Source organism: Labeo rohita, chromosome 24 (genome assembly GCF_022985175.1).
Source record: "Labeo rohita strain BAU-BD-2019 chromosome 24, IGBB_LRoh.1.0, whole genome shotgun sequence".
In the NCBI taxonomy this organism is placed as follows: Eukaryota; Metazoa; Chordata; class Actinopteri; order Cypriniformes; family Cyprinidae; genus Labeo; species Labeo rohita.
In genome coordinates this window covers 7,773,132-7,798,321 of record NC_066892.1, presented here as the reverse complement: position 1 = coordinate 7,798,321, position 25,190 = coordinate 7,773,132, and the positions used below count along the sequence as shown (strand labels likewise).

The 25,190-nt window shown below is 34.9% G+C and overlaps 1 protein-coding gene across 2 annotated transcripts in view; it reads left to right on the top strand.

Annotated features, from left to right (window-relative positions):
• The first annotated feature begins 5,844 nt into the window (after positions 1-5,844).
• The window catches only part of dpyda.1 (dihydropyrimidine dehydrogenase a, tandem duplicate 1), a 249,959-nt gene continuing 230,613 nt past the window's right edge, over positions 5,845-25,190 (top strand). The window contains exon 1 of one of the 2 annotated variants that reach the window (XR_007825666.1): positions 5,845-6,189. Coding sequence is in view for 1 of the 2 variants with exons in the window: in XM_051098672.1 (XP_050954629.1) it covers positions 6,151-6,189 (39 nt within the window). In the remaining variant the exon portion in view is untranslated. The remainder of the gene's footprint in view (positions 6,190-25,190) is intronic. The other variant, XM_051098672.1, reaches the window with a different exon arrangement.

Below are 25,190 nucleotides of genomic sequence, written 5' to 3'. Positions count from 1 at the left end.
GACTGCACAAATCAAGGTAATTGTGATTGGCTCAAGCCAGGAGTCGATGACTGATTACTCCACTGAAGAGCAACATCTGTTCTCTGCCAGTTGCCGACAGATCACTTTGATAACGTTTAATTATGCAGAGGGTCACTGGACCAATTAGATTACTGCTCAATTACTCCAGAAAATGGAATTGATAAGAGAGGACAAAAACATTAATGATTTTGCAAGATTGTTGCTATGTGTGAAAAGATTTATTACCCGGCGAGGATGTAAATTTGTATGGCTTGGATTTGTCCTCAGGGCACGACAAATTCATGCAAAACACACCGGCAGCTGGGGATTAATCTTTCATAACAAACAGAAAAATGGTTTTGTATTTTTGAACATACTTGAATATAAATGCTGGGAATGAATAAACATGATATGTGTACGAATGTTTTAGTCAAATCTAATGCTTGAGAACTGATTGTGATGAATTCTGTACACGAAAAATATTTAACGCCCACATAAACCCTAAAAGAAGTTGAATTTATGAATTTATGTAAGCCTTTTACAACTATTATAAAGTGCTTTGTTTTTTCAAGGTTGCTGTTCTTTGAAATAACACAAAAGTAGTGGAAGCAGAAAGCACACACATCTTTTGTGCATCTCAGAGACGACTTGTGTTGTTTCGCTGCACTCAGGATGGATATGGCCCATGGAGAGGACGCTGCCCTGGTGGGACAGGAAGTAGAGACGCAGAGGGGAGCAACTTCACCTGCTGATCATCTTCAGTCTGACCAGTGGATTGGACCTGTCTGATAGCCCATCCAATTGATGGGAATGGGAGAGAGAGAAAGGAAGAGGAACCTGATGACAGTTCCCTGCAGAGATGAAACTCCTCAGAAGCGCTCAGAGAGAAGATGACACTTCATACCACATCATTTGATAGGATTCAGAGAGGGTTATGGATCCTGTCACACAGCCAAATGAAGTCGAGGGGAAAACCGAGTCCCTGGGCTCTTCTCTGCTCCAACACCAGCCTGTAAATATCATGCATTATTGATGGGATGAAATTTTCAGTCTTGTTAGTTTTAAAGCTGACAATATGCCCGGCAAATTAAAGATGTGATGTTTGGTGGCATGTATGTAAAAGAATCTTCCAGATCAAAATGACGTAATGAATATGCAAACAAGATCTCGTTAATATCTCAGTTGTTTCTCCTAGCAATCAATGCACATTTCCTCTCAACTCAGCAATTAGACAAAAATCTGTCATCTACACTACAGAATATTTTAATAATCTGAAGAACCTTCTTCTATTATACACAATCTTTTGCGCAACTGAAAGGTGTTAAAGATTCTTCAAGGACCATCAATGGCAACAAAAGATATCACTATGCACTCAAATGTTTCTTGGAAAATACCGATTTTGGGGAGAAAGTTGATAATTAAGTTAAACAACCACAACAGGAAATTATCCTGTTTATAATCCAAAAATGGAAGTAATATGAATTATTATAAGAATAATTGTGATAATATTAACAATCATCATTATTAGCATCATGCATTAAATTATGTATCATTTTTAATGTTTTGTTTTTTTTAGATTTATTTTTGCGTTTTTATTTTTTGGATACATTTTTCCAATCTGATTAGAAAGTGTTCTCCTTTCCAAGTAATAAAGTTAAATAACATATTAAAAAATGTTGGTGGATGGCAAAATGCCTGAGAAATTTTAAAGGCGAAAACAAGCGCATTAAATCAAGGATTATTCTCGACGTGTGAAACGGTCATTGGGGAATTGGATTTGACATGGTCATACATGAAGCAAATCCTATTTGAAGCTAATCGTTTTAAACACACTTCCAATGCCAAAAACCTGACAATGCAGTCTCCCACACACTGTTCGGAATAATGTTGTTGAGACAATAAAGGATCATGCATTTACTCAGCTGATTGTGAACGTTCTTTCATTTACCGAATAAATGCCAGCATTTCTCCAGCACCACAGTGATTTCCTGCTTGTCTGTATGTGGACGGAGACATATCTATATGCACACTGACTCAGTAAATGTTGCTGAGGCCCATTATGAACCATCTAGATTATCATAACATTATATTACCAAGCAGTCTTTCACCTCATGACCAGAAATGGCCTGAGCAGTGAATAATCATCAGTGTAATACTGAGATCGGCTCTCCAGTGCCGATGCCTGTGAGGAAAGAAAGCGGCCTCTGTCTCCAGAATGACAGGCATTATGGGTTTAGAAAAGTTTATCTAGCAAAAATAACCCATATTTGAATTTTCAGCTAAAAATATATACATATATATATTATTCATACCGCCCACTAATAGCTTTTAGGTCAAAAACTGTGTTGCGGTGAGTGTTGAGACATCCCTTCACAAAGACAAATGACCATTGCTGTGGTCAATTACATTTTACACAGAAATGGATTTCATTGGCTGTAAAAGTTAAATAAAATTGGCAGGAGTGTAATTAGATTGGCTTGTTAGCTAGCAAGGTTTTTAAAAGGGAAAATATGTATTTTGAAGGGCTAAATGCAATTAAAATGAGTTAAATATGGGTTTTGCCTTGGAAATGTAACTGATTATTATTAGAAATCAGGGTAAATTCTAGGATTTTTGTGGCATTTACTCACCCTCACGTCGAAACAAGCCAGTGTGCACTCACAAAAGAAGATGTTGGCGGTAGCCATTGACTTCAATAGAATGGGAAAAATACTATGGAAGTCAATGGCTACCGTCAACTGTTTGGTTGACGTTCTTCAAAATATCTTCTTCTGTGTTCAGCAGAAGAAAGAAACTCATACAGTTGAGGTCAAAAGTTTACATACACCTTGCAGAATCTGCAAAATGTTAATTATTTTAGCAAAATAAGAGGGAACATGCCAAATTCATGTTAATTTTTATTTAGTACTGACCTGAATAAGATTTTTCACATAAAAGATGTTTACATATTGTCTACAAGAGAAAATAATAGTTGAATTTATAAAAAAAAGTGTAAATGCTTGATTCTTTATATTGTGTTGTTACCTGAATGATCCACAGCTGTGTTTTTTTGTTTAGTGATAGTTGTGTGAAAAATCCTTTAGGTCCCACAAATTCTTTGTTTTTCAGCATTTTTGTGTATTTGAACCCTTACCAACATTGACTCAATGATTTTGAGATTCATCTCTTCATACTAAGGACAACTAAGGGACTCATATGCAACTATAACAAAAGGTTCAAATGCTCAAAAAGAAAACACAATGCATTAAGAGCTGGGGGTTGAAAACTTTTGGAAATTGAAGATCAGGGTAAATTTAACTTATTTTGTCTTCTAGGAAACATGTAAGTATCTTCTGTAGCTTCTGAAGGGCAGTACTAAATAAAAATACGGTATTTAGGCAAAATAAGAAAAATGCACACATCTGTTCAAAAGTTTTCACACCCTGGTTCTTAATGCATTGTTTTTCCTTCTGAAGCATCAGTGAGCATTTGAACCTTCTGTAATAGTTGCATATGAGTCCATCAGTTGTCCTCAGTGTCAAAAGATGGATCTCAAAATCTTACAGTCATAGTTGGAAAGGATCAAATACACAAAAATGCTGAAAAAATCTAAGAGTTTGTGTGACCTGAAGGATTTTTGTGAAGAGCAGCGGGCAGTTTAACTGTTCAGGACAAACAAGGGACTAATGAACAACCATCATGTAAAAAAAAAACAACAAAAAAAACACAGATGTGTATCATTCAGGTAACAGTACTAAGAATCAAGTGTATGTAAACTTTTGAACAGGGTCATTTTTATAAATTCAGCTACTATTTTCTCTTGTGGATTATATGTAAACATCTTTTATGTGAAATTGTGGACTATATGTAAACGTCTTTTATGTGAAATATCTTATTCAGGTCAGTACTAAATAAAAAATAATGCATTTTGTATGATCAATGTAAACTTTTGAACTCATCTGTACATGTTTAAAACAAGAGAAGGGTGAGTAAACAATGAAAGCATTTTTGGGTGAACTGTCCCTTTAAGCACTATTACTCAATACATTACTCAATACTCACTATTACGCAATACATTTTTATGTATTGGTGGGCAGCTGTTTGTGGGTGAGGCCTGACCTGATCTATAACCGAGGCAAGAAATACAAAAAAATAATAACAACAAACATGGCAGTCCTGTTTAAAATGCCAAGTCACTCCAGACGTGCAGTTAACTGTCTCACCGCTGCAGTATCGACCGCAATAACTGTGCTGCTTTTCAGAGCCACAGTCACAAATTCTAATTATTTGCCAATAAATACACATATTGTCAAGATAAAAGCCCAGAGAACAAAACATGACTACAATGATCAATATAAACAATCTTTTGTAAAGACATTCATTTTTAACACCATTTCAAACAGCATCTCAAATCGGTGATGTTACTTCTCCTTAAAGCAGCCTAGATACTACTACTGTAGGTTAGTCATTAGTGTTACTGTTTTGGTAAATATACACAGCTCACTGTAATGAGCCACAGATCAAGATGATCAAATGCTTTGAAAAGCATACATATCAAAAACGACACAATATTCGATGCACAAACATTGAGTCACTGTACAAATGGAGGTTAACATCCTCTGCTGCTTGCATTACAAAGAACTGGATCACCGCTGAAACACTATCGGACTTGCAGACGCTTCTGTCACAAGGTGATCAATACAAGATGTGTGTGTTGTACTAGATCTAACAAACCCTGCTGTTAGGGATCATCTGCATTTTACGGGTTTGTTTGAGGGATGAAAGAAAAACAGATTTGTGTGCACTAAACACATGTATTTTATATACATGCATAATAACTGTGATCATGTCAACTTGAATGCAGATGAATGCAATTTTCTCTACTTATGATAACATTAAAAGTACCTTTATGGGAAAACTGTTTTGCAGAGGTTTCATTCTGGAAATGTTTATATGACAGCAATGTTTCACATTACAAAATGCATGCTGTTTTACATACTGTTTGTTTTTTAATACATAGTATTCAGCATTTTTCTATTATAAATATAGCCCGTATCACGGAAAACACAAGTTAACGTGATTACCTTGTGTTTTTGTAAGCAATGTATATTTTTAATGAAATATCCACCTGATTTTTCCCGTAAGGGGCGCAGCCATTTATGGGTCTGGCTTCTGGTCTCATCCCCTTCCACCCTTACGAAATTAACCATGATTTTATTATAGTAAAAGTGTAGTTACCATGTTTTTTGGCGTATTGATTACCATTTCTAAAACCACAGTTTTACTACAAATACCATGATTAAACTATGATTAGAATACCAAAACAATGGTTAATTTGTAGTTACCATGGTTTAAGTATAATAACCATGGTTTTATTTGTAGTAAAACAATGGTTAATTTATGTAATTGCAGCTATTTTTAGCTGTACAAAACAGCTCTATTGCTGCTTGATGTTGCAAACTGGTGTGTCTTACCATATTATTTTAATATGTTATCTTAATCATGAACACACTGGTTTGTAGTGCAAACAGTTTTAGCAGTTACTGTTTCGCCCAAATGCTTACTTCGATATTTAAGAATAAGGTGGATAAAGTAAGGAATACAGCTGTAATTAGCAAAACTTTGACTGGATTGAAACTACAACCATTAAGTTACCACCCAATATTAATTTGAGTAATTATTAATAATTTACTAATTATTTTAGTATTAAAAAATATTATTTTAATATTAAAAATTATTTTAGTATTAAAAAATAATAGTATATATACATATATATATATATATATAACATTTTCAACATCAATATAAGGAATCAAAGTTACCACTGCCTTTACATTTATCCCCGTCCTGACTTGATCAAGACTTGCTGGTAAACACGGCGTCCTCTGTGCGGTGTGCAGAAAGTTAGCGTCAAACAAACTTTATCTGCCGTCTGAAAGACCCTCCACAGGTGCCCACCAGCCCCTCAAGGAGCTGTAGACATCTATGCGGCTGCTTTAACTGTCAATTCGACGTCGCAGAGGACGATTTTCAGCCATTCTGACTATATACGCGAAAGGATCCTTCTGGAAGTAAACCTGTACGCCTCGAAAGCGGGACTATCGTCGGAATACAAACACTTTTATTGCTCTGTCTTCATTTCATCTTCCTTCGTTTTGATTTGAGGGAAACATGGCTCGAATGCTGAGCAAGGAGCTGCCGGATATCGAGGTATAAACACTGTATATCATAACATAAATGCACCGTGTTGTTATATTGTCAGTCTGAGGTGCGTTAAGATCAATCTGTGATACTAAACATTAATGCAGTATTCGGCGAAAGATGACTCCAATCATTTCTTAGTGTTACATCGTCGCGTTTTCCTGTAAAATCTTAAACTTTTTGTTTATTCAACTTTATTAATGTCATGTAAGTTCCCTGTAGAAGTAGCTAAACGTAGTCCTGTGTTTACATTGTTGTTTTTCTGCAAGTATGAAAGTTCAGGCAGTAGTTAGATATATCAGGTCAAAGTTTCTTTTTAATCACTTATTGTAACAAATTGTGGTTATTGTGCACTCTTATATCAGTCTTTCGTGATAATACACTTTCTATAGGTTTAACAAACCATAAACTGTTTTGCAGTGCTCAGTTAACCCTTTATGTCACATTCCTGCTGTTATGTGTGTTTGTGAATGGCTGTTGAAGAACCAGAGTCGTTCATACTGTGCACTACACTATATTCTACATACTTTTTTTATTAGTATATGGGGCAGTACTTTTTGTAAATTACCTTGCATGTTTCATTCACAAAGTTGCATATTTTTATTATAATTTACAATGACTGTAGCTGATAAAATGTAGTGTGTTGCCAAATCCAGAATTCCCCATTCCCTATTGATTCCAATGAAATTTTGCAATACCAAAGCAAAAACTAATATGCTATTGGACACACACACTTATTAATTAAAATGATTTATCAACAGATTAAAGTTATAGACAATGGCTAGTGTAGCCTTCAAGTATTCTAGCCTCTCAGTGAGTTTTTTTGTTCAAATATTAAAGTAAACACAACAAACTTACATTAGAACAGAGTTTTTCTCTATATTTTTCAATGGCTAATATAGTTCTTTGATTGATATTAATCAAGTCTGTTAACCTAGGTTTAAACTTGAAGTCCACACACAAAAAAAAAAAAAAAAAAAAAAAAATCATTATATTGCTTGCTCACCATTGTATCCACTACAGTGAATGGGTGCCGTCAGAATAAGTGTCCAAACAGCTGATAAAACATTGCAATTACATGCAAGTAATCCACATGACACCAGCAGATCAATTAATACTAATTTCTACAGTAAAAAAAATGGTCTAATCTGAATCAGGTGATAAATATGCAATCCAAAACAGTACTAAACAAATATATTGATGTATTTTGATGCTAGAGGCCAACATGGGGTAAGTCTGATAATGAATGAGCTGGTAGCTTGGCCAGAAATGCCTTAATGATGGATTTGTTTCTTACAAACGTGCAGCTTTTCACTTTACAAAATGATGGACTGGAGTCATCTTTGTGAATTATTTTGATGTTTTATCAGCTGACTCTCATTTTGATGGCACCCATTCAATGCATTGTGATGTAATGCTACATTTTTCCAAATCTGCATCTACATCTGCATCCTGGATTTCCTTTGTAGGTGAACTGTTCCTTTAAATCATCTTTGCATTCTGTGCATACAGAAGGTTCACTTACTGTGCACAGTATACATACTGCAAAAATAATGAGAGTAGTATGCTAGTGTGCTGTTTTGAACATAGCCTCTGTGGGTGTGTGGATACTGGTTGTTAAGATCAGGAAAGTGTTCCTGGAATGCTGCCATAACAAATTCTGTTCCACTAGTCGAATACAAATGATGTGTGTTGCAGAAAAGTGTTGAAGCACAATGGAATTGTTGGCAATCATTTCAGTGGTACACAGGATTTCTTTTAAAACCATTTTGAAGTGTTTTAATGATATATGCATGCCTTGAGGGCTGTGCTATAGACAGTTTCTGCGTTCATTTGGCATTCAGCTCTCATTCTTGTAAAGAGTATTGCGATCCAAACAAGGCAGTGAACACACTGGAAATAATGGCATGTCCAGATAATCCAATTTCCCAGTTATTATACGCTTAGTTAGGTCTGAGTTGCAGACTGCAATGCTGTAATGCATCTCACATCCATGTGGTTAATAAGCTGTACTGCTAACCATGTGAGAATCACATGTCAGTTTATACCATTAACTAAATCAGAAGCATACGGAAGGGCAGCAATCACTGTAGTGTTACCTGTTTTGGCTCTGTGGCCTGTGCTAACAGTTCAGTCAGATTTTTTATTGGTTTCTACTGACGTTTAGTCAAAGTGACTAACCGATTTTTAACATGATCCTTTGATTTTAACATGATCTTCCTTTCATCGAGTTGCAATAGCCTGACAATGAATGGGGACTGAGCTAAAATAGTGAATTTGATTTTATAGAAAAGTCCCAGATGCTTTGTAATAAAAGTGAAGTTTATCAGCAGCCAAACATTGGTTCTTACATTTAGATTTAAGATTTAACACAAAGGTTGAACTTGAACGTGACGTGACTTGATTAAACACTTAGGAGGCTGTAAAACTTTTACAGTGCATAACACTTCCCTTTGTATATTCCCTTTGTATGTTCCCTTTGAATAGGTAGTAGAGTTGTTAGTATTACAGTTCAAGTATTGAAACTGAAACATTATAATCTAACCCTTTAAAATATTCTCAAATTGTAATTTGTTTAGCAGATACATTTTATTCAAAATGGTAGATTTAGTGCTTTAATGGATACATTTGAGACATTTTCATGCACATTTCCTTGAATGCACAGCATTTCTAAAGAAATTTAAATTGACTGTTAACATAATTTCAATATTTTAAGCCACAGCATTAAAGATTAAAGGAAATTGAGGGCCATTAGGCCTAAATGACGTTGTATGATGGAATCATTAATTTTCTGCAAAGCTACTTTGACAACGCCTTGCTATATAAAAAGACCTTGAATTTCGTAATGTCCTTTTAACACATTTATTTTCTTTTAAAACAGAATTTTAATATCATTTGACATTTCCATTAAACCAAAAGATTCTTTTTTAAGATTCAACAATGCAGCAGTAAAATTCTTTGTGCCACTTTCACTAAAGCTGTTTAACTAGGAGTAAACAAGTAATGTTTGTGCTTATTTTCTGATCCAGTGCTCTAGGTTGTTCAACATGTGCATGTGTTTAGGCAAACCAATCAGATATCTGGAAGCCTGTTGTTCTCGCTCCACAGGTAAACACCCTTTAGTGTCAAAGCCGGAGAATTCAGAATATGCTTGCTGTGTTTAAGGATGTGCCTGGTTTAGCATCCTAGTGCTGGGGTACCTAATGTTTTTTTTGTCAGCCCAACCCTTTAGATGGAAAATATTTTAACGAAGTACCCCCTGAGATTTTAAGTTAATATTTTCAGTTATTTTAAAACAAGTTCACGTTCACAGTTCTCTGATATCAGTTTAATAGTCATGTGACATGCAAGTATAGAGATGAAATATCTATTTTAGTAAGTATATAGGGCTGCACGACTCTACTGCCAATGGTTGCATTTAAAAAATCAGTTCAGAATAAAAATGTCCTGATAATTTACTCACCCCCATGTCAGCCAAGATGGTCATGTCTTTCTTTCTTTAGTCACAAAGAACGTTTTGAGGAAAATATTTCAGGGTTTTTCCTCCATATAGTGGACTTTAATGGGGGTCAGTGGGTTGAAGGTCCAAATTGCAGATTTAATTCAGCTTCAAAGAGCTCTACACGATCCCAGCCAAGGAATAAAGGTCTTATCTAGCAAAACGATTGATTTTCTAAAAAACAATTAAAAAATATATATACTTTTTAACCACAAATGCTTATCTTGCTTTAGCTCTGCAATGCACGTCTATGACTTAACACATTACGTAATCACGTTGGAAAGGTCACGCATGGTTAGTTCTTCGTCTGTGTACTTTGGTTCAAAGACGAGGGGTGGGGTAAACTCCATCTCATTTTCTCCCCCAACGTCAAAATGGTCCAACTCATTGTTTTACCTTTTTTGTAAAGCGCATTTGACTTTCTTTGCACGTTCGCTTTGTAAACACTGGGTCGGTACTTCTGCCTATGTCATGTGTGACCTTTCCAACGTGACTGTGTAATGCGTCGAGCTAGTGCATTTGTTAAAAGTATACATTTTTAGTTTTTAGACCCTTATTTCTCAGCTGGGATTGTGTAGAGCCCTTTGAAGCTGCATTGAAACTGCAATTTGGATCTTCAATCTGTTGGCCAACATTGAAGTCCACTATGTTTTTTTCCTCAAAAACGTTAGATAAGACCCTTCTTCCTTGGCAGTTGGGATCGTTTGAAGCTGCATTTAAACTGCATTTTGGAAGTTCAAAATCAGGGCACCGTAGCTGTCCATTATATGGAGAAAAACGCTGAAATGTTTTCCTCAAAAACATAATTTCTTTGCATCTGAAGAAAGACGTGAACATCTTGGATGACATGGGAGTGCATAAATTATAAGGATTTCTTTTTTTTTATTCTGAAAGTGAACTAATGTTTTAAGGGTGTTCTCATTTGGGTTCACTCTTTGCAATAACCAAATGTCTTAAATTCTTCACTTTCAACACTTCAGATCCTCAAGCTTTTTTTTAGGTGGCCGGAATATTGGTGAAATGCTGTAAACGTTTGTGCACCAAACCCTACCCTAGTACATACACATCTTTTCTTGATAACTGCTGTAGACTGCATTTGTATAGGATTTCGCAGTATATAGTGTAGTAGATTGCTGAATGGCAGACATTCATGAATCTATAGTTAAGACAATTTAAAAAAGCATAGGCGTCATTTACTTTTGCCATGGCTGATTTGCTCCCCGCCATTTTCTGAAATGGCCTCTGGCAAGGATGTATCTAATTTAGAGGATATATCTTCATCTGTTGAGTAGGAGTTTTCTTTTCATGGATGTGTTATACAGTAATGAGTGACGATCTTAAATTTCATATTTTAAAGTGTAATGTTTTACTAAGTGGTTGTAGTGGAAAGTGACAGAAGTAAATTTTTAAATATGTGTATGTATGTGACCCTCAACCACAAAAGCAGTCTTAAGTAGCACAGGTATATTTGTAGCAAAAGACAAAAATGCATTGACAAAAATCATTAGGATATTAAAGGAGATGTCCACTTCCAGAACTAAAATGTACAGATAATGTACTCACCCCCTTGTCATCCAAGATGTTCATGTCTTTTTTTCTTCAGCCTTAAAGAAATTATGTTTTTTGAGTTGAACATTTCAGCATTTTTCTCCATATAATGGACTGATATGGTGCCCTGATTTTGAACTTCCAAAATGCAGTTTAAATGCAGCTTCAAACGATCCCAGCCAAGGAAAAGGGGTCTTATCTACTGAAACGAGTCAGATTTGAGTTGCTAGTATGGAAAAAATACTATGGAAGTCAATGGCTACCGTCAGCTGTTTGGTTGCCATCAGAGGAAAGAAACTCCTACTGGTCTGGAACAACCTGAGGGTGAGTAAATGATGACAAAATGTTTATTTTTGAGTAAACTCTCCTTGTAAGGTTGATTTTAATAGCACCCAATTATGGTTACATCGTCGCCATTTAAAGGGTATTTGCCCATTATACCTTGCGTCTGCAGTCAGGCTGATTGTGGACATAATGGTGTTGGTTACGCTACGCAAGGTGGAAAACGTTTAGCACTCGCTCTCGTCGTGAAACTCGACGCACGTTAATACGAGTAAAGATGGCTGCGTCTTCATGCCGGGCGACACTAATGCAACCTTTATGGAGAGCAGAGGAGAGTAAGTCAAGCCCTTCATTAGCATCTTTATTCAGGCCGTAATGACAACACTGACGTGACCTTCGGCTCTTCGCTGCACTTAAGACTGGGACTAAATGACTCCTGTCTGCCATTGAAAATGGCTTTCTAAATCTCATAATAATTGCCATCTCTGGAGCAATTAAATCCTCCATTTTTCTGCAGTTCTGTCAGATGTCTTATTTTAATATCCATCCGCACTTCTGAAAGCGCTAAATGTGGGGCCCTTTTGTGCGCACATGTAGATTAATTAAAATCCTCCTGGACTGCTATTAGAGTTCATTAAAAAACCCACAGCAATACAGCATTTAAACAAACATGTATGACTCCGCTGGCAGACCTCTGCGCCTCTCCCGGCCCGCGCTCTCATCAGACGTCTGGAACGCTGACAGGGGATTGCTCCAAAATAAAATGCAAATGAAATTTTATGGAAATAGTTGGCCACTCGAAAAGCTTGCATGTTATTGCAAATCACTGAGGCTGCAAGCGCTCTGCTTTTTAACCCTTAAGACTGGAGCTGCAAAACATTTCGCATCTCCCTCGCTCTGTTTACCCCCTGCACAATGTAGATGGAAATTTTGCATCAGCAATGGATGTCGGATGTTGTGAGTACAATTTGCGCCCGTTTGCCACGCAGACGCTTCAGCTGCTTCCCTGCTGTTCGAGGTGAGGTCGCCTACAGGCAGACATTAGTCTTAAAATCATGTTTCCTGATTATTTTATCGCCGAGTACGTGTGCAACTGGTATTTGCGCCATTTATCAAAGCCTATGATGAACTGAAATCCTGTTACAAGTCCATGGCTTATAAATATAAAAATAAATATTTGCTGCAGAGGTTGCCAGAAAGCTGCTGTATTCAACAGGAGACAGTCTAAGAGGCGGAGACAAACCATTCATAGAGAAATTAATGGGAGAAGTCAAAACAAAACAGAAGTCCCGCCTTCCACTTAAAAGAGCCAATCACGTTTTTGATAGCATTGGCTTGCTTTAGAATGTTTATCTGCATTGTCAGCATCGTTTTCTTGGCATCTTTTGGAGAAGCATTTTTTTGTTTTGCTGTCATTATGTTTATTTTACTCCAGATGTGAAAGAAAAAATCTAAGAAAAATATATATTTAAGAAAATGAGTCATGTGGTGCAAATTTTTATTGCACATTGAATGTTAAGAAAACTAAATGAAATTAATTTATAAGAATTTAATATTTTTTAAAGGTAATTTTTAAGTATTTAATATATTTAATTCAGTTTTAATTAATTAATTAAAAATAATGTTTTTTTTTTTTGTAATTTAAATTTTGATATATTTATCTATACATTTCTTTATTACTTCATAAATAATTTTAAAAAGTCAAACCACATGACATTTTACAACCTGAATTAAACGATAAATAAACTAAATAAAAATCTTCATAATTGATATATTTGGTATTTGTAATTTAGAATTTTTAAAAATAATTTAGAATTATAAATATTTTATTTAAATTATAATCTTTTTATGTAAATTATAAAGTGTATCATTTGTAGTGCTGGGCAACAATTAATCGCGATTATTTGTGATTAATCGCATCGCATTGCATCCAAAATAAAAGTTTTTGTTCATGTAATATATTTGTGCCTACTGTGTATATTTATTATGTATATATAAAGAGACACACATACAGTATGTATTTTGAAAATATTTACATGTATTTACATCTAATATATTTAATATATAAACATATTTTTCTTAAATATATGCATGTCTATATATATATATATATATATATATATATATATATATAAGTATGTATATGTAATAAATATACACAGTACACACACAAATATTATGTACAGAAAAACCTCTTTTTTGGATGCAATTAATTGCGATGAATTGTTGCCCAACCCTGTTTGAAATTTGTTTTTCATTTTTTTTTTTTTAAATTTAGAATTCTAAATATTTTATTTAAACTATAATATTTTTATTTAAATTATAAAATGTATAATTTGTGGTGCTGGGCAATGATTAATCGCAATTAATCGTGATTAATCGCTTCGCATCCAAAATGAAAGTTTTTGTTTATGTAATATATTTGTGTGTGCTGTGTATATTTATTATGTATGTAAAGAGAAAATATTTAAAATATATTTGGAAAATATTTAAATGTACGGTATTTACAGGTATTTACATATATATATTATTTATATCTATATAATTAAAATTATATATAAATATATTTATTATATAAACATTTTCTTAAATATATACATGCACGTGTATGTGTACACATACGTGTATATGTAATAAATATATTTTGGATGCAATTATTGTTAATCATATTTTGTTTTATTAACATGAATACAAAGAGTACATTTCTGAAAACATGACATACTCAAATAATAATTTTCTTGTCTTTTAAAAGATTAGGCAGTTGTATACACCACTGACTCCCATTTCAAATCTGTAATAAAATCGGCTATATTGTGTGTTGTCAAATGAATAAATAGATATGGGTCATTGATGTGACGCTTATGTTACTGAAACCTAATCTTGACACCGTTTTGGTGATTTTCAGCTGTATTTGTATGCCGCTGAGCAAACTGACTTGCCTCAAAGCGACTTTGATTCCACCCTGCTGTGTGTCGTATTTTGATTGCCGTCTCTGTTTCAGATGCAGGCAGGCCTGCGTGTGGCGTCTTGTTTGGTGCAGTGGTGGATCAGTAATTGCACCTCTGCCAGGGTTGGGTCAGGCTGCTCTTGTAATCAATCAGTACAGCAGAGATGGTACGGAGGGGTTTGTCACAGAGCCACCGTCCCTTGAATGCAAGCAGGAGGGACCTTCTGCAAAGCCAGCACATACCTGGCCGCACCTCCCCCTCTTCCTCCGATCCCCCGGGGCGGGGGGGCGTACGCATTCACCTGATCACATGTGACCCCTCTGTCTGCTGCAATCTCTGTCTGCAAACTCAATCCCCCTCAGTGGAGTTCATCGCCCAGGCTCCCTCAGGCCAGTCGGCTCGTTTACACACCCAAGAAGCATGTGGCATATTGAACCTTTTTTTCCTTTTCCCAATCCCCCCTCTCTCTCTCTCTGTTTCTTCTCCACTGAGAGCAGATAAAGCCTCGGTCATCAAGCCCTGATTCTTTACAGTTCATTTCCCTTCTGTTTCTCTGCTAATTGTTTTTCGAGCCTCAACATGGCCAGGGACCATTTCAAATGCTGCATAATGAGGCTCTGGCGCATATTGGCCATTACCGAATTAAACCGCCTCGCAGGGGGAGTGGCCAGACGTGGCCGATGCTGTGTTGTGAGTGGCTGGGGATGTTGATTGACAGGCTGAGGGGAGAGCTTTAGGCTGGTCTAGCTGGCACAGAGAGAAGGAGAGTAAACGATTCATACGCTGCTAACTGGCACCTTCAGACGCCCTCTGCAGGACGGATAGGAGACAAACAAAAAAACACAGATATTTCATCTGAAAATGTAAATTGTCATCGTTTATTCACTCCGTATGAGTTTGTTTCTTTCTGTGGGATGCAAAAGAAGAAATATAGAGCGTAATGTTGAAGCTGTGCTTTTCCATGTAGTCATAGCGGATGGTAACCATAACAGACGTGCAAGATTTTTAGTGAATAGCAGCTTAAATTTCCGTCTGTTCCTGACACAAAGAGATAAATTGATTTCAGAACAGTATGAATATGATACGATGCTTTTTTCCCCTTTTTTCGAAGGGGTCACCATCCACTTTCACTGTATTCTGAAAAGAAAATGTTTTGGAAACAGCTGTCACTAAGAAATTTCTAGTTGATTTAACAAACAAAGAGCAAGTAACTAGGGATGCACAATGTTATTGGACAATATCGGCCGATAATGGCTTTAAATGTTAATATATGAAAAATTTACTGATATGTCTTGCCGAAAAGAGGAATATGTTAACTCACATGTGCTCTAGTGTTTAGATTGCTCATTTTTGAAGCAAAGTTTTGCCTGCATGATGATCAGATTCACTCTTTTGGATCTCTGCATTTAATGCACGTACAGAATGACGCATTCGGTGTGTGATAGAGTAAACAGTAGAGCCCTGTGAAAACATGGACGGAATCGCGAAATCCAGTCATAAAAACGGAATTTACTGTATAACGTGGAATGTCACGGAATTTGTCAAAGTTTGAATGAATTAATCAAAAGTAGGACATTACACTTAAATCAAACCGCAATATGGACTCTGTAAATATTATGCTGCAAAAATACCATTTAATGTGAATCTTTCATGTTTTGAGTGTCTCTGTTTAAATGAATGGAGCAGATGAGCGGTTTTGTTTACTACACATACTGAAACGCGCGACACTCGCTGTGATTTCAGCATTTGACTGTTCCATTTAAGGAAAACTAGCATCATATCATACACACACAGAAATGTAACTGTAGACATGACAACCCGTCAAAATAAACGTCTGGTTTAACTTGAAGACATTGTGTCAGAAATATATTACTACTACTTCTACTACTACTAAAATGAAACAAACATTATTTTTTAGGGTATAATCACACAACATTTCTTCCTTTGTTTGCCAAAAGAAAAGTTTGCTTAATTTTCAATAATTAAAAGATAAATGAAATTAATGTTTTATGCCTTCATTTGATAACCAGAACATTTTAAATACACAACACAGAATTTCTGAGGGTAAAAAAAAAACTTTAATTAGGCTATTTTAAGAATAAATTTGAACAAATTAAGTATGCATTTAAATAATTAGACATGCTAAACATAGAATTTGATAACAATAAAACATATGGTGAGAAAAAATAAAACATTTCATAGGGCTCTAAACATGTCATTTTTGTTAAACCTTTATTAAATTGATGTGAAATTGTATAAGTTTCATGATTTTAATTAATTAGACATGCTCTTTGATTAATACAATCTAATTTACCATTAAAAAGGAATTGAGAGAAATTAAAATGGAAAAAATAAAAACGAAAAAAACAGAATTTGGGAAAAAATAAACGGAATTTGGGAAAAAATAAAACTGATTTCATAGGGCACTGATGTCACACAGACTATTTTAATGATGTCCTTACTACCTTTCTTGGCCTTGAACGTGTCAGTTGCATTGCTGTATATGCAGGGTCAGAAAGCTCTTGGATATAATCAAAAATATCTATAATAATAATGTGTCTTCCGAAGAAGTAAATAATGACAGAATTGTCATTTTTTGGGTAAGCTATCGTTTAAATGTCTTTTAGGTGAGATATAGAGAAGAAAGAGAATGTTTGATTATGTCTGTATCATGCATTTGGTCAAATTTTACTATCCATATTTTATTCAGTCTTACATTTCCCTTGCTGTCCACCCACATTTCCCAGCAAGCAAAGTTTACAGCCTTCAATGCCTCGCCAACAGGGAAGGATTGAGTGATCTGTATGAATTTTTTGTTTTATTCTCAGTGGAGAAAGTCAGTTAGACTAGCCTTTCCTTTCACCGCCCGATTCCAAAATCATTTCTCTATTCTCTGAAGTTGCTGACTTATAATCCATATGACCATTTTTTCATGAATTGAAATGTCTTGTTTTGAAAGAGCCAAGGTTAGGGAAGTTCCTCTGGCATAGACGTGTATAACGTGAAGACTTGGCTCTTTTAAAAATGAGCTAGATGACTCACAAGCTCACAATCTTTAGTCGTTTTATTGACGGAAGTAATATCATGCATGAAGGATGACAGCTGTTTATGAGTTTCAGTGATTATATCAATATTGTGCTCAGTAAAGCAATCTGAATGTGAGAATAGATATGATTTGCAACCATATTCTAATGACAGTAAACTAATTAGTTTATTAATTAGGCATTCTTGGGAAACAGTGCCTTTGGTGACAAAAAAAATCTGAATTTTTAAGGCCCGAGTTCTGGTGGTACAGTACGAAGACCCTACTGAAATTGCTCAGCTTCTTCTTCTCCAAAATGAATCACATTTTTGAGGGGCTAAACATGTTCAAAAACTCATGAAACTTTGCACATGCCCCAAAAGTGGCGAAAATTTACGTCTGATATAGGTTTCAGAAGTGCGTGTGGTGAAATGGCTTGATAGCACCACCTATTAAAATATGAACAAAATGCCCCTTGAGCTGCGTTTCACATACATGTACAGAATTCGGTAGACATATGTAACACACCAATACCTACAAAAAAGTTCAGTGGTATGAAGTTCGAAACCCAACAGGAAGTCTGTTACTTTAAATTTTCTTGGCAAGTTTTGTGCCGTTTTTGCCATTTTCAGGTGTTGTATTTAAACAGATTTCTCCTAAAGATTTATTCAGATCAACACCAGATTTGGTGAGTGTAATCTAAAGCCCCCTAAAGATGTTAAATCATGAAGTTCTTGAGTTTTCATTGAAGGGCGTGTCCATGGCGGACTGACAAATTTCAGTGTTTTGCCTTGAAAAAGGAAGTTGTTATAATTCAGGCATACAATGTCCGATCTGCCCCAAACTTCACATGTTTAATAAGAGTCCTGACCTGAAGACATCTACATGCCCATATTCAGTTATAGTCATAGCGCACCTGCTGGCAACAGGAAGTGACATGTTTTACTCTGTAATGAACTCCTCCTGGAGATTTAATGACATCAACATTTGATCAGTCTAATCTAAAGGCCTTAGCGATGTTAAATTGTGAAGATCTTGACTTTTCGTTAAAGGACGTTTCCGTGGCGCCTTGACAAATTTTGATGTTTCGCCATGAAAAATGTTTTTTTTTTTTTTAAAACTCAGCCAAACAATGTCTGATCTGCCCCAAACTTCACGTTTAATAAGAGTACTGACCTGTCGGCGCCGATAGCCTTGTGGGTAGTGTGCCGACATGTGGTGCAATTGCACCTTGGGAGCCCCAAGATTGAATCCCACCTCATGGACCTTTCCCAATCCCTCTCCCACTCACTTCCTGTCGTAACTCCACTGTCCTGTCGTCGAAAAATTAAAAAATGCCCCCCAAAAAAAAGAGTACTTACCTGAAGACATCTACATGCCCATATTCAGTTATAGTCATGTTTTACACTGTAACAAACTCCTGCTAGAGACTTAATGACATCGACATTATATTTGGTCAGTCTAGTCTAAAGGCCTTATTGAAGTTAAATTGTGAAGATTATGAGTTTTCGTTAAAGGGCGTTCCGTGGCGGCTTGACAAAGTTTGATGTTTCGCCATGAAATTTTATTTAAAATGTTTAAACTTAGCCATACAATGTCCGTTCTGCCCCAAATTTCACGTTTAATAAGAGTACTGACCTGTCGGCGCCAATAGCCTTGTGGGCAGTGTGCTGACAGTGTGCTGGCAATTGCACCTTGGGTGTCCCGCAGTCGAATCCCGCCTCGTGGACCTTTCCCGATCCCACCCCCTCTCTGTCTCTCCCACTCACTTCCTGTTGTATCTCCACTGTCCTGTTGTCGAGAAATCGGTAAATGCCCAAAAAACAAAACAAAAAAAAGAGTACTGACCTGAAGACATCTACATGCCCATATTCAGTTATAGTTATAGCACCACCTGCTGGCAACAGGAAGTGACATGTTTTGTGCTGTAACGAACTCCTCCTAGAGATTTAATGGCATCAAAATTATATTTGGTCTAGAGGCCTTAGCGTCAGCACCCATTGCCTTGTGGTTAGTGCATTGGCACATAGCGCAACTGCGCTCACGGCGACCCGAGTTCGAATCCCGCCTCGAGGTCCTTTGCCGATCCTGTTCCCCTCTCTCCTCCCAATACCTTCCTGTCAGCTCTCCACTGTCCTCTTGTAATAAAGGTGTGAAAAGCCCATAAATATAACTTAAAAAAAATATATATATATTTGGTCTAGAGGCCTTAGCGATGTTCAATTGTAAAGATCTTAAGTTTTCGTTAAACTGCGTTTCTATGGCGGCTTGACAAAGTTCGATGTTTCGCCATGAATTTTTTTTTTTTTTAACTCAGCCATACAATCTGCCCCAAACTTCAGACGTTTGATAAGAGTCTTGGCCTGAATACATCTAGGCCAATATTCCATTATAATCATAGCGCCACCTGTTGGCAACAGGAAATGACTTGTTTTATACTAACTTATACATACCATGTTCAATCTGCACCAAACTTCACATGTTTGATAAAAGTCCTGGCCTGAAGACATCTATATGCCAATATTCAGTTATAGTCATAGTGCCACCAGCTAGCAGCAGGAAGTTTGGCACACATAATTGACTTTGACATATTCTTCCTATATACCACTTTAAATGCATATTGCTCACTGTTCGCTGTTTTCCTAAAGCCAAAGGGTGGCGGTGAGCCCGAGTGCAAAGGCCCTTTTTTGAATTTTTGAAAACTATGTTCCAATTTTGTATTACTCCATTTGAGAACATTAATGCTAAACTTTTAAACAAATCATACTTTTACAATCATGTCGCTTGTAGCAAATAGTGCCTTTTTAAATCACTAAATGATCTGAAAACATTAGTTTTCAAGAAATCACATTTTCTCTACAAAACTATCTAGTTTGAATTCATTTTATAAATTTCATTTAACAAACTTGCTAGTTTTCCTATGAAAGCAAATGTGGAAATAAAACCATGTTTTATTTGATTTTTTAAAAATAATTTATTTTTTTATCAACAATGTGACAGTTCAGTAGCCTGTTACTTAAGTCAGTGGTACATTGGGGAGACACGCGTCACATAAATGGCACCGTTTATTGAGAATCTGTATGACAGTCTCTCTTTCTGTCAGAGATATTTGATTATTTTCAGGTTTTTAAGTGGATAAATTTTTGGTGCCGTTGAAGTACGGCAGCCCTGATGAGAATTTGATGTTCTATGCGACGTATCTGTGTCTCATATACTGTTTCTCATCTTATAGGAGAGCAAATTATATTCAAAGCCTGCGTTTGATACTGCTGATCTTTATTTCGCTAACGGTAGATCAATATGTGGAAATTCCCCTATTGATCTGAGCCAAAGACAGAACAGGGTGGCGGCTTGCCAGCTGATGTTTAGTTATTCTCCACTTTTTTTTTTTAGCTTTAAATTATTTCCTGTTCAAGGGGATTAAGGTGTTATAGAGTTAAATTTTAGCTGCATGTTTGCACCATGTACGCTAAGAACAGAAGTGCCTCATGCATACTAAGGCATTGGAGGTTCTCTGGTGTGCAGCAAGAGGATGGTGAATGTAATTTATTGCACAATATGGTGCTGTTATTGATTAGACAGCAAAAGGGCAGTACCAGCTGCTCTGCTAATAGCCATATAAATGTTTCAAGCATGTGTCACCACCTTAAAACCAGCCCTGGGAGAAAAAAAAAAAATTGCAGGGTGCTGCTCTTAGGACATGCACCCGGCCAAATTGTAGATTAATCTAATGCCTTTCTGTGGGTGGGTTTAAGGAGTAGTTCACACAAAAATGAAAAATCTATAATCTGTAATTGTAACGTTCACGTCATTTTAATCCTGTTATTGCTGCTTTTGTGCATGTAGTGGATGTGATGGTTACCAAATATGATAAAAGCTTCATAAGCATATGATGTATGCACTATATTACAAGTCATTTGACAGCACCACGTCAGCATATTTGGATGATTTCTGAAGGATAATGAGACACTGCAGACTGAAGTAATGATGCTGAAAATTCAGCTTTGCCATCACAAGAATGCATTTTTAATTATGTTAATATTATGTAAAAGTTATATTAATATAATAGTTATTTTAAATAGTAAAAGTATTGTTTTTTTCTGTAAATGCAGCTTTAGTAATTACATAATTGACCTCTTTTAACATTAATTTTCAATTTTTTTTTTTTTTTTTTTTTTTTTTTTTTTAATAGTGAATAGTGTTTATTCATCATGTATGAGGTCAGGGTTGCCAAATGTTATTGGTTCCAATTTATGTGGAGACAGATACAGATTTTCAGTGAAAAACAGCTTAAATTTTGTAAAAAAACAAAAACAAAACAACAACAACAAAAAAATAAAATAAAATAATAAATAAAAAATTAAATAAATGGATAAATCCGGAGTTCTCAATCATACCCAAGTAAAATATTGTGGAAAGAAATGTTTACTCTTGTATTTTACTAATATTACTTTGTTAATTTGTTAATATGGATGCCGAACATTATTGGTTTAAATTTATATGGAGACAGATACAGATTTTTCGTTAATAACAGCTTTAATTTTGTAAAATAAATAAATAAAATATAAATAAATGGATAAATACATAAATAAAAAAAAAGAAAAAGAATAAAAATAAATATTGGAAATATATATTATTTATATATATATATATATATATATATATATATATATATATATATATAATATTGGAGTTCTCAATCATACCCAACTGAAATGCGGTGGAAAGAAATGTTTACTCTTGCATAAAAATAAAATAAATAAATAAGTAAATAAAAATAAATAAATTCATTAATTAATAATAATAATAATAATAATAATAATTTTAAATAAATAAATATATTTGGGAAAAACCTGAGTTCTCAATCACACCCAAGTGAAATATGGTGGAAAGAAATGTTTACTTTTTTATTTTTCTAATATTAATGTTAATTTGTTAATATGGATGCCGAACCTTACTGTCAGATTTATATGGAGACACATACAGATTTTCAGTAAATAATAGCTTAAATGTTGTAAAAAAAAAATAAAAATAATAATAATAATGATACATAAATGAATAATATAAATAATAATAATAAATAAATAAATAAATAAATAATAAAAATAGGAGTAACTAAAAAAATAATAAGTGAGTAAATAAATAAGTTTGTAAAGAAAGAAAAAAATCACAATAATAATAAATGGAAAAACCTGAGTTTTTAATCATACCCAAGTGAAATACGGTGGAAAGAAATGTTTACTCTTGTATTTTACTAAAATTATTTTGTTAATATGGATACAGAACGTTATTGGTTCAGATTGATATGGAGACAGATACAGATTTCAGTAAATAACAACTTAAATTTTGTTAATAAATTAGTTAATAAATAATAATAATAATAATAATAATAATAATAATAATAGGAATAATAAATGTTGGAAAAAACTGAGCTGACAATCACGCCCAAGTGAAAAGAATTGTTTGCCTTTGTATTTGACTAATATTAATTTGTTAATTTACATATGTTATATTTATAATATCAAATTTATATGGAGACAGATACACATTTATTAGTGAATAACAACTTAAATAAATAAATTAATACAAGCAAAAGTACATTAATAAATAAGTTTGTAGTAATAACAATAATAATAATAATAAATATTGGAGTTCTGAGTTCTCAGAAATGTTTACTCTTGTATTTTACTAATATTAATTTGTTATGTGCAGAGCAGCAAGTTCAAAGCGAAAGACTCAACTCTGGTTTATACAAATTATTTATTTATTAATTATGAAAAATGATTATTTGTTCGAATGTTATGCATGCAGGTTGTTTAAAAGCAATGCCGGCATATTCGCTTATGAATATCCACACAGAGCTTTTGCCATTGTATTACAATTTGGCTATTCGTAGCAGCTTCCCGGGTGCATTTGAATTATACAAAGTAGTTCGCTCCATGTGCGCTTTGCTGCAGAATTCAGCCCGGGCCTGAGCCCCACATTAATTAGCACTTGCAGCTGAGTTTGATTTGCCATTTCCCGTTGTCCATCATAGAGGCTCCCTATCTGATTTTCTCGGAGGGGCTGCAGTTTGCCTGATGTGGCTGGGCAGCGCTGGTTATTGATCTTCCATCTGTTTGGGCTGCGTGATCAGTGGAGAGTGATAAAAACAGACGCAGCGGCTCCCCCGCGGAACCGTCTAAGACATGCAGATGGGTCCGGCGCGGAAAGGCCTGTCAGCGCTAGCGTACGCGCGTCTCGCCGATGCCCTCTCCGACCGCAAAGGTCGCGCGGACGACGGGGAATGTGGCGGTTTTTGTTTTAAATATTGTTTGATAGCACACTTAGTCCCTGTTTGGCTTGGGTTCCTCAAGGACTGCTGAATAACTGCAAAAATCCATGCCTGACTCAGACTGTCTGCGGCTCTGGCATTTATCAGCTGCGCTGCGCCGAGCGTTTTGTCTGGGGAGCGAGAAGCCTCCTGGATGTTTGTGCGTGCGAACGCCCAGCGCTTAGCTTGTACAGTATTTGTGTTTATACTCTAAATCTGAATGTTGTGTTTTCCTTCTGAGCCCTAAAGATGCGTCCGCTCTCTTGTGGAATGGCGTTTTAAGATGCGAATGCTGCCCTGCAGTGTGTACAGTAGTATTGATTGGGAGGTACGAATGCATATTTCATCTCATGCGTGGTGTCGATCTCATTGGCGGCTTGACATCACAGAGTCCTTCTGACGAAGGTGAAAGGGATGTGTTTTCAGACTGCATCCTGTTCTAAGATCTTTTGGTTTGAACGGTGTTTGACTGTAGTATTGAGTATAGGATGTGCAGGGGAACAGGTAGCGTTTTCTCGTTCTAGAACTAAACATTGTGTAGTTGAGGCAGAGTAAACATCTGTCAGGCATCATTAGCGTTTGCTTTAGCCCAGTTCCAGCATACATCTGTTTCTCTTGTACATTTTCCACTTGAGGAGAGAGGGTCAATATCAAGCTGGAAACAAGAATCTAGTTGCAAAATTGCATTTTTGCTTGCTTTAATGTTCCTGAACAAATTTAAGAAATGTGAAAATGTATTTTATTTTTTTATATGCTAAACTACCACCATTTACAATAATAAATGTAAAACGTTTACATAATTTTCTGTTTCTATTTTAAATAAATTCATTTCTTTTGAACCTTTTTTTAAATCAAGGATTTTTTTTACTTTATTATTAATTTTATTAGTCAATACACATTGTGTGCTAATGTAAAAAAAAGTCAAAACTTTTACTTAATTTTCTATTTCTATTTGAAATAAATGTATTTCTTTTAAACCTTTTTTTTATCAATGAATTATTTAATTGAATTGAATTTTATTATTTAATTGAATTTATTTTTTTATTTTATTAATAAGCACACATTAAGTGCTAAACCACCACCATTTTAAAGAATATTGTTCATATATGGACTTTTACATAATTTTCTATTTTCTATTTCAGTTTTTTTTTTTTTTTTTTTTTTTTTTTTTTTTTTTTAATATAAATTCAGTTCTTTTGAGCCTTTTTTTAAATCAAGGAATTTTATTTTATTTTTTTTTTTAATTAAGTTTAGTTTTTATTAGTTAATACACTGCTAAACAAATTCAGTTCTTTTAAACCTTTTTTTAACCAGGGAATCATTTTTTTAATTTTATTTAAATTATTTTTATTTTATTTTATTTTTTTATGTTATTTTATTATTTTTTTTATTTTTTAT